At 39.7% G+C, this 9,386-nt stretch overlaps 1 protein-coding gene across 1 annotated transcript in view; it reads left to right on the plus strand.

The window, feature by feature from the left end:
• Nucleotides 1-9,386, plus strand: part of DNAH11 (dynein axonemal heavy chain 11) — a 359,440-nt gene that overhangs the window by 243,452 nt on the left and 106,602 nt on the right. Inside the window, exons 58-60 of the mRNA XM_060632677.3 lie at nucleotides 4,434-4,547; nucleotides 6,590-6,733; nucleotides 7,348-7,530. Coding sequence (XP_060488660.3) covers nucleotides 4,434-4,547; nucleotides 6,590-6,733; nucleotides 7,348-7,530 — 441 coding nt within the window. The remainder of the gene's footprint in view (nucleotides 1-4,433; nucleotides 4,548-6,589; nucleotides 6,734-7,347; nucleotides 7,531-9,386) is intronic.

Genomic DNA, 9,386 nt, shown 5'->3' on the forward strand with positions numbered 1-9,386 from the left:
AATTATTTGTAACTAAACCATGTATAGAGATTCAAGGAACTCATCAATTGGAGCATGTGCTGTGAGCTCACATTTTGTTCAGCAGTGTGCTAGGTTCTACATAGTTATTAAATGGGTGCATATGGGCACTGTGATCCTATAAAATTGGGATTTCAAGTCTTGACCCATGAGAAGTTATTAAAAAGTACATTGCCATATTTAATATAACTAAGCAAATACTGACTGCCTTTCTGTGTGCCTTGATAGTCCTTGTAGAGCAGCAGGTTAAAATTGTTCCTTGAGATTCATAAAATCATCAAGAGCCATCCAAACTGCTGACATAACCAGCGGTGACTTCAAGTAACCCCAGCGCCATGAAGCCTATGAAAATTACTTCTTCCGTCTCTGTTTGGTTTACCAGTTCCCAATTCTAAGGTTCCAAATTGTCTGATCTCTTTCATATTGCTTTCTTTGTTGAGTGTAACCCTCATGAGTTAAAGTACCTTCTAAATCACAGGGCTAATATAATCTCCTCAAAAGTTATCATCCTCCTTGATTTTGAATGGTCTTCAGATTTTGTGTGTTTCTATTCTAAATGTGGGTATAGCTGGGTTTTGAAGGACTGTCTGGGATTTCTCATACTCTGAAGGCAAATAAGAGCAGTTTATTAGATTGCTAGGACTTCTAGAAAAAAATATCATAGACTGCATGGCTTAACCTACAGAAGTTTATTTTCTCACAGTTCTGGAGGCTGGATATTCAAGATCAAGATATTGACAAGCTTGGTTTCTCCCCTTGGCTTGCACATGGCCGCGTTCTCACTGTCTTCACTTGGTCTTTCCTCTGTGTACACATCCCTGGTATCTCTTGTGCCTGTTCAGATTTCCTCCTTTTATAAGGACACCAGTTAAACTGACCTAGGGCCCACCCTAATGGGCTCATTTTTAGCTTAATCACCTCTTTAAAGGGCATGTCTGCAAATACAGTCATATTCTAGGGGTGCCTGGGTGGCTCAGTCAGTCAAGTGGCCGACTTTGGCTCAGGTCATGATCTCACAGTTTGTGGGTTCGAGCCCCGCGTCAGACTGTGTGCTGACAGCTCAGAGCCTGGAGCCTGCTTCAGATTCTGTGACCCCTTCTCTCTCTGCCTCTCCCCCACTTGTGCTCTCTCTCTAAAAAATAAATAAACATTAAAAAATTTAAAAAAATATAATCATATTCTGAGGTACTAGGGTTAGGACTTTGCCATATAAATTTCTGGGTGGACATATTTCAGCTTCTACTAAGCCATTGCTATTCCACTTCTTCCATGTGACCCACCATTAAATTTCATGAACCATTTGCAAGGAGCTTTTGACTAATAGCAGAAAAGCTCTGTGTACCCAAGAATGGGAGTATCTCCCGAACACTGCTTTAACAGACTGTAGTCAAGAGAAAGCCCACATTCCAAATGATCTGTGTCACTCTTCCCTCCTTCCCCAAGTTGAACCTTGCTGAGCACCACCCAGGAGTCATGGTGTGGAGGCAGTTGGACAGTGAGGCTCGAGGCTCTGCACGTCACTAAGATACACAGTATTTTCACTATTCCAGTGTCACCTGAAATACACAAATTATTGTACATGTACCTTAGAATTCTTGTGCAGGAAGAATTAAGTTCTAACTTAAGTTGTAAGTTAGGAACTTCTAGTATCATAACTGTAGCACTGGTCACCAGGATCCAGTCCCCGTGGGGGTTGGTTCCTGTGGTAATGGTGACTGTGGCATGTGACATGTAAACAAAAGTGCGCAGAAGGTATCGGGAATGAAAAAACAGCTGACCAACCTAGGGCATTTTTTTTCATTTTCTTTCGTGGGTTTTTATTAATATTCAAGATTGCCCTGATTATAAAAATTACCCAAAGGAATGATACTCCATGAAGTGTAAAGGAGTCAGAAGGAGAAGAATAGCAACTCTCAGTCTCACAGAAATAGCACTTAAAAGTGCTTCGGGCATCTGGGTGGGTGGGTCAGTCAGTTAAGCCTCTGACTCAACTTCGGTTACTGGGATCCATCTCTGCACTATGAGTCCTTGGGATTCTCTTTCTCTCCCTTTCTCTCTGCCTCTCCACTCCTTTCTCTTTCTCTCTTGAGATAGATAGATAGATAGATAGATAGATAGATAGATAGATAGATAAAAAGATATACTCTTCTAGTACTAAAAATCTCTATTATGGAGACCATTTTTATTTTATCTTGATTATTATTATTTTTTTACTGTTACTTTTTATTTAAACTTTAGGCGGTTAACCTACAGTGCGATACTGGTTTCAGGAGTAGAATTCAGTGGTTCATCGCTTACATAGGATACCCAGTGCTCATCTCAAGTGCCTCCTTAATACCTATTACCCATCTCCCACTGACCTCTGTCCATCAACCCTCAGTTTGCTGTCTATTGTGAAGAGTCTCTTGTGCTTTTTTTCCCCTCTCTCCTCACCCCCTTCCCATATGTTCATCTGTTTTATTTCTTAAATTCCACATGAGTGAAATCATACAATACTTGTCTTTCTCTGATTAACTTATTTTGCTCAGCGTAATACATTCTAGCTCCACCCATATCATTGCAAATGGCAAAATTTCATTCTTTTTGATGGCTGAGTAATATTCTACTGTATAGACATACCACATCTCCTTTATCCATTTATCAGTCGAATGGACATTTTGGCTCTCTCTCTAAAGTTTGGCTATTATTTTTTTAAAAAATATAATTTATTGTCAAGTTAGCTAACATACAGTGTATACATGTATGTATGTACGTATGTATGTATGTATAGTGTGCTCTTGGTTTTGGGGGTAGATTCCCATGACTCATTGCTTACATACAACATGGAGTTCTCATCCCAACGAGTGCTCTCCTCAATGCCCATCACCCATTTTCCCCTCTCCCCCGCCCCCCGCATCAACCCTCAGTCTGTTCACTGTATTTAAGAGTCTATCATGTTTTGCCTCCCTCTCTGTTTGAAACTATCTTTCCCCTTCTCTTCCCCCATGGTCTTCTATTAAGTTTCTCAAGTTCACATATTTTAAATGATGCTCTTATAAATGATAACAAACAGCATTTATAGATTGTATCCTTATAGAAGGTAAATAACCCTGAGGTATTAATTCACTCACCTCTGCTCTCCCTTTGTTCTGCAACAGTGTTGTCTAGCACACCAAAAATGTATTCTTAGAATTTTCATTGGCCATTCCTGGAAGTTTTGACAGTTGTGGTTTTTGAGTAGTTCTCGATAAGCATGCAGAGTTTTCTTATTTACATTACAGTAGCTGTGTATGTATTGGCAAGAGATCACATCTCTACCCTGAACCAATTATGTTCATAAAAGGTGCAGTATACAGCAAAATAATGGTTAGTCAGAAGAATGGTAATTACTGCTAATAAAGCTGTAGTAGACAATATAATTTGTTGTAAGCACTATTTAATTTTATGGCATAGTTACACCTGTTCATTCCAAACACATCTGAAGAAATGCACTTTTCTTCACACGTTAAATGCCCTAGTCACCATCGCTGAAAGAGCCATCCCCCATGGTGACTGGATCCCTGTGCCCAATGGCACAGCTTTGAAACTGCAGTTCCTGCTTGGGATCAAAAATTTACTCTTCCTGCCCATTCAAATTCTGTTATGTCTCCTAAGAGGGCGAGGAGGATAAAAATTCCAAAGCTTCTCCCTTGATTTTGGTTCAAGTTTACCAGCATGGCTTCCCTGTATGCATAACATATGTGTTCATGTCACGAAACTGATGCCACACCCTCTTGGGCACATGAAGAGAGTCCCTGGACCTTCAACGGTAGTGTGGATATCAGTGTCGTTGACAGACAGAAATGGGCTATTGTAGCCAGAGTTTCTTACCAGGTCCTTAGAGAAACCAGTAATTAGTCTTTATAAAAATTATATCTTTGGTTAAGTATACATAGAAATAACTATATCTTCTAGTCAGTTGAACAGAAAAAGCTTCACATTTATTCTTAAAGACTAGCCAACATAGCTTTTAGGCAAATGTAAACAAAAATTAGAGATTTCTAGCAAGAGTATTTTCTGTCGGTGTTACTGAGCCAGCCTGGATTTCCACTTATCCAGGACACTCAGAAAAAGAAAATTGAAGAGCAAAGGGATCGCTACCTTGAATTTATTATTAGCAGCACCTTTTAATTAGATTAGCCAAAGCCCTTCTTGGAGCAGTTAGATACTTGAGTACATTTGCATTGGGATTTGTCACTGTATTTCATGCATATACAAAGCTTTGTGCACACACTGAGACTGAGAGAAATTCATCTTTAGGGCACGTTCCTCGCCTGTTCTAAAGAGAACCAGATGAACTGTTGAACAGCGCATCTGAGTCAGCCTACATTCTTCAGTAGTGATATTTCAGGTGGTGATTTGTGTTTGTGGGTTTGTGTGCTTTCCTCTCTGATTAGGTGACAGCCATTCAGACTGAAGTGTCCCAGAAACAGCGAGAGTGTGAAGTCGACGTACTCAAGGCTGAGCCTGCACTGGTGGCCGCAACAGCTGCACTCAATACGCTCAACAGGGTAAAGATGATCACAGGGCTTGCGGGATTCCTCCAAATAGTTTTTAAAGGTTCTCAGAGTTTGAATAACAGGACCCAGAGTGAATTCTGTGCAACCAAAGAGTTTTTAGAAAGGAAAACGAGTCCCACAAAATACTGAAGTGGGAACAAATGTTCAAGGTCATCATTAATAGTGTGACTTCCTTTCCCATGCGGGAGTCTGTCCTGCCACAGCCTGACAGTCAAGTCTCCTTTTGAATACTTGCAACACCATGGGATTTATACTTTCATAAGAGGCAGTTCTATTGTTAGCAACTGGATTTGGCCCAAATCCAGTTGTCATATTATGTGTTGCTTTAAGAACTAAGTGAAGATTCTTTATTTCCTCTGGATATAAAAAGTGGCATTAACGAGACACCCTCATGAAAAGAGCAATGCACTAGGAACAAAGACACCTAGTTTTGGCTCACATCACTTTTCCTGGTTTCACCTTATTAGCAAAACCTCATTGAGCATTTGAATTCCCCGAAGAGAAAATCATCTGTGATAGTCAGATGGGTATTGTGAGGAAAAGTAGAATTGTGGGCAATTTATTTTAGGAGCCTGCAGCTGGTTTTGTGCTGGGTTCTACTGGGCCTCCAGGGAGAATCCGGGGGATCACCAAGCCTGACATTCTTAAGATTCAACTTCAAAGAGTAGAGGATCCAGACCTTAACTGCCTTTCAAAAAAATATTCACCTGCTTTTTCTAAGGTTTTCTTTTTCTTTTTTTGAGGAAAGCGATTACAATGATCATAAAGTTATTATCTACATGGATATTTCTTACAGTATTAGCATAAAACTGAAAACTTTAAAAGAATATAAATATACCATGATAGAAGATTGACCTTTATGTATTCAAATACTCTGGTGCCATTAAAATATTGTTGCATAGTATTTAGTGACATGAGAAAATGTCCGTGATCTATTAAGTGAATAAAGCAGATTACAAAATAGGATATACAATATGATTTTTTTGTAAGAACATGCTTGTGCATTGAGAAATTAGAAAAAATAAGCAATAATAGTAACTTATTATCTCTTAGAAATGGAATTTTATGTTTTTTTTTCTCAGCACTGGCATATGTATTTTCTTCTTTGTGCTTTTCTATATTTGAAACTCTATCTTCAAATGTATTATCAGTCACTTAGACAAAATAAATTAATGTCACTTAAATATAAAGCTCACTGTATTTATAAAAAAGATGAAGATATTTGCAAATTATGAAGGAGGTTAGGTAGCTCTCAGTTACTATTAACACATTTTAAGTTTTGCTTCATTTTCACATCCTTTCCCTTCTTTGCAGTCATTTCCCAAGTAAATAGGCAGTTTGCGGTAATGGAGAAGAATCAGGTTGAATCAGGGTTTTGTAAGCAAGAGTATATGAGGTAGTTTATGAAATGTCACAGGAAATACTTTGTTTTTTTTATATATACTACTCATAATATTAATTCCTGCCCCAAAGTATTTGCCTTAACACTTGTAGGTTATACCCTTAATGTTGTCTTTGGAGTAAATTAAGATTTTGACCAGAGGAGATTAAGAAGTTGTCCAGAGAGCAGGTTCAAGCTATACAGGTAGCTTCCCAGTTGAGAGGCATCATAGTATAATGGAAGAGATTTCTTGTGCAGAAAAAACAAAACCAAGAGGTTCTGGACCAAGGGGTTGATGTTTCTGGGAGGCCCTGGTTAAAATGTAGACGTATTATGTAGGTGGGATAGAACCCATAAACACCTTCAAAACTTTGTTTATCAAATTGCCTGGGCTCAGGGAGCAAGGCTCTGCGGGGCTGGTATATCAGAGGGAGAATTTTTTGGAAGCCAAAAAGACCAGTGCTGTTTCCGGAGTATCAGAAAAGTGTCCGGGGAAAAGTGAACCTGCTGGGGTCCCAAGGTGGAATCACTGGGTGGCAAAAACTGCCAAGCTGAGACTGGTGTGACACGGAGAGGACAGACCAGCTTGATTAGCTAACGGCTCTTCCCCAGACCTCCCCTGGTCTTCATTGTGGGTGTGCTTTTTCTTCAGGGCAATCTCACTGAGCTGAAAGTCTTTCCCAACCCACCGAACGCCGTTACCAACGTTACGGCTGCTGTGATGGTCCTCCTGGCTCCCCGGGGCAGAGTGCCTAAAGACCGAAGTTGGAAAGCAGCTAAAGTCTTCATGGGAAAGGTTATCAGACAGCCTGGCAAGATGAAAATCCCAGACACTTTGTGTTCTTAGTACCGTGGTCATATTTGACAGCAAAAGCTGTTCAAACTGAAGGAAATTACCTGCATCCTTATCGAGTGTAACCTACTGTGTGTTCTCTAGACTTAGAGAATTTTTGTTTGCCAAGTTGGAGGTTAGCTTGGGGTTGTAGCAGACCTAGGTCAACACTAGCAGCACGTGGAAGGTTGCTAACCATTTGCAAAATTATGAAAGCAGTTAAGTGTAGGAGGGAGAAAATTACATGGATTTCTTATGCTGGAAAAATGTTGCTAATGCACGAGAAGGTGAGGCAGAGGGGCTTTGGGGTATGTGTTTTTCTTTTTCTTTTCTGTCTTTTCTTCAAAATGTGAATGCCTCCTGTGTATTTTACCCTGGGATAGAAGAGATTTTAAAAGTGTCCATTGCTAATTCTCACTTCCTACTACAAAGACTGAAAAAGTCAAACAGTAGGATAAATGCAGCTTGCCAATTTTGCCTTTGTAATGTGAGTCCTAAAAGCTGATTTTAACTTTTGATCTTGGAATTTTCTCTGCAGCCGAAATGGGTTCATTGCAATAAGTCTTTTTGCTTTACAGGTTGATGATTTTTTGCAAGCGTTAATTAACTATGACAAAGAGCACATTCCAGAGAACTGTCTGAAAGTAGTAAATGAGCAGTATTTGAAAGACCCAGAGTTCAATCCAAACCTGATTCGGACCAAATCTTTTGCAGCAGCTGGTCTCTGTGCCTGGGTCACCAACATCGTTAAGTTCTACGAGGTATCAGTCTTAATCTGATGGTTTACAGGTGTTACTCACAAGGACCATAAAGATATTAATTTCCATACTGGTAAAAAAAGAAAAAGTTATATAATTTGATATTTAATTATCTGAATAAGATAAAACCCTAAGAATGAGACCTGAAAGTGTCCGATTAAACAGAATTCTATAGAGGAGGATATTTGAAATGTTTGAAACTTATTTTTTTTAGGGTAGCGTTATCAATTACTTTAGATCAAATAGCAGCAAGTGATTTGATTAGGTAAACACTTGCTGGCCAGATAAATTATATTTATTTACATTAAAATATTAATTTTGTGTTGACTTGAACCAACCGCATGTTCAAACTTAATCCCTACTCTCAGTGCAAAAATTTACACCATTGTAGACTTAATGCGATGAGGAAATAGCCCTCTCCCCTTTTTTTGCTTTAGTATTTTAATCACAAATACACTTTTGCCTGTGTTATGGTTGAATCTAAAGCTTGTGTTTTCAGGCATCGTAGAGATAGAATATCATTTAATGTAGTCTTTCATTTATCAGATACTTCTTGTCTGCCACCTGTCTTTCTAGCACTTGGCAGAATACTGTATGTAAAAAGGGAACAATGCATGCCCTTAACTCTGAAGAACTGTCTTATTTTTTCTTAGACAGTTATATATTATATTCAAAAATAGAATTACTGAGGAAATTCCACGTATAATCAAAAGCATTCCCAAAGTGATTTTTTTTTAATGTATTTATTTTGAGAGAGAGAGGTAGAGAGAAAGCAAGGGAGGGGCAGAGAGAGAGAGGGAGACAGAATTCCACACAGGGCCCTCCCTATCAGCACAGAGTCTGCTGCGGGACTTGAACTGAGATTATGACCTGAGCCGAAATCACGAGTCGAACGCTAAACTGACTGAGCCACATAGGTGCTCCCCAAAGTGATTTTCATAAAACCAGGTGATCACCTTTATAATCCATGAGAGTAAGACACTTCTGATGTGTCTCTTCAGTGGAAGCCTGTGTAGAACAAGGGTTTAGGTGGATTGCAGTTGACATATGGCTTCCCTCCATAAAAAATGTTGGACCCCTGGGGTACCTGGGTGGCTCATTCGGTTGAGCATCCGACTTCAGCTCAGGTCATGATCTTGCGGTTCATGCGTTCGAGTCCCACATCAGGCTTGCTGCTGTCAGCCCGTCAGTGCAGAGCCTCCTTCAGGTCCTCTGTCCCCCCTCTCTCTGCCTCTCCTCCCGCTTGCGCTTTGCCCAAAATAAATAAATATTTAAAAAATGTCTGACCCCTGTGCTTTCGTTGTATTGTAGGTGAAGGATGAGCACGGAGCTAGACTGTGGCTGTGTCCTGTGATGTTGGGCCATAAAAGAGAAAATAAAATTTCATTTCCTTCCTCTTTTCTCAACAGGGTTACAAAAGTGGTCCGCCCCAATTCTCAAACCACCCATTCAAATGATACACCCCGACAGTGGCCTGCAACTTAGAAAAGAAAGTGACAGCACTGTTAATATTGTGAGGCTATCTCTTATGTTCCTGCCTGAGTTCAGAGAATTTCTCCACTCTTATGTTCTGCTTTAAAATCAAGACTTGGTTCCAACTTGAACTGTAGTTCCCGCCCACTGCAGTTTCTGATGATGTGAAGATTATCTCCAATTTTTAGGACAAACATACTGTAGTATCTCGATGTCTGATGTGTACAGCACTTTGGGCAAGGATTCCTAACTCTCACGTCCAGAATAAATGACTAAATCACGGATAACCCAACAGAACTTGGAACGCTGTATAGATTTTTGCTCTGCCATTGGGTAGTGCCATTGCTAAGAAATAAAAAACAAATTGCTAGGGGGGGAATAGAAAC

This window comes from Panthera onca, chromosome A2, assembly GCF_046562875.1.
Source record: "Panthera onca isolate mPanOnc1 chromosome A2, mPanOnc1 haplotype 2, whole genome shotgun sequence".
NCBI lineage: Eukaryota > Metazoa > Chordata > Mammalia > Carnivora > Felidae > Panthera > Panthera onca.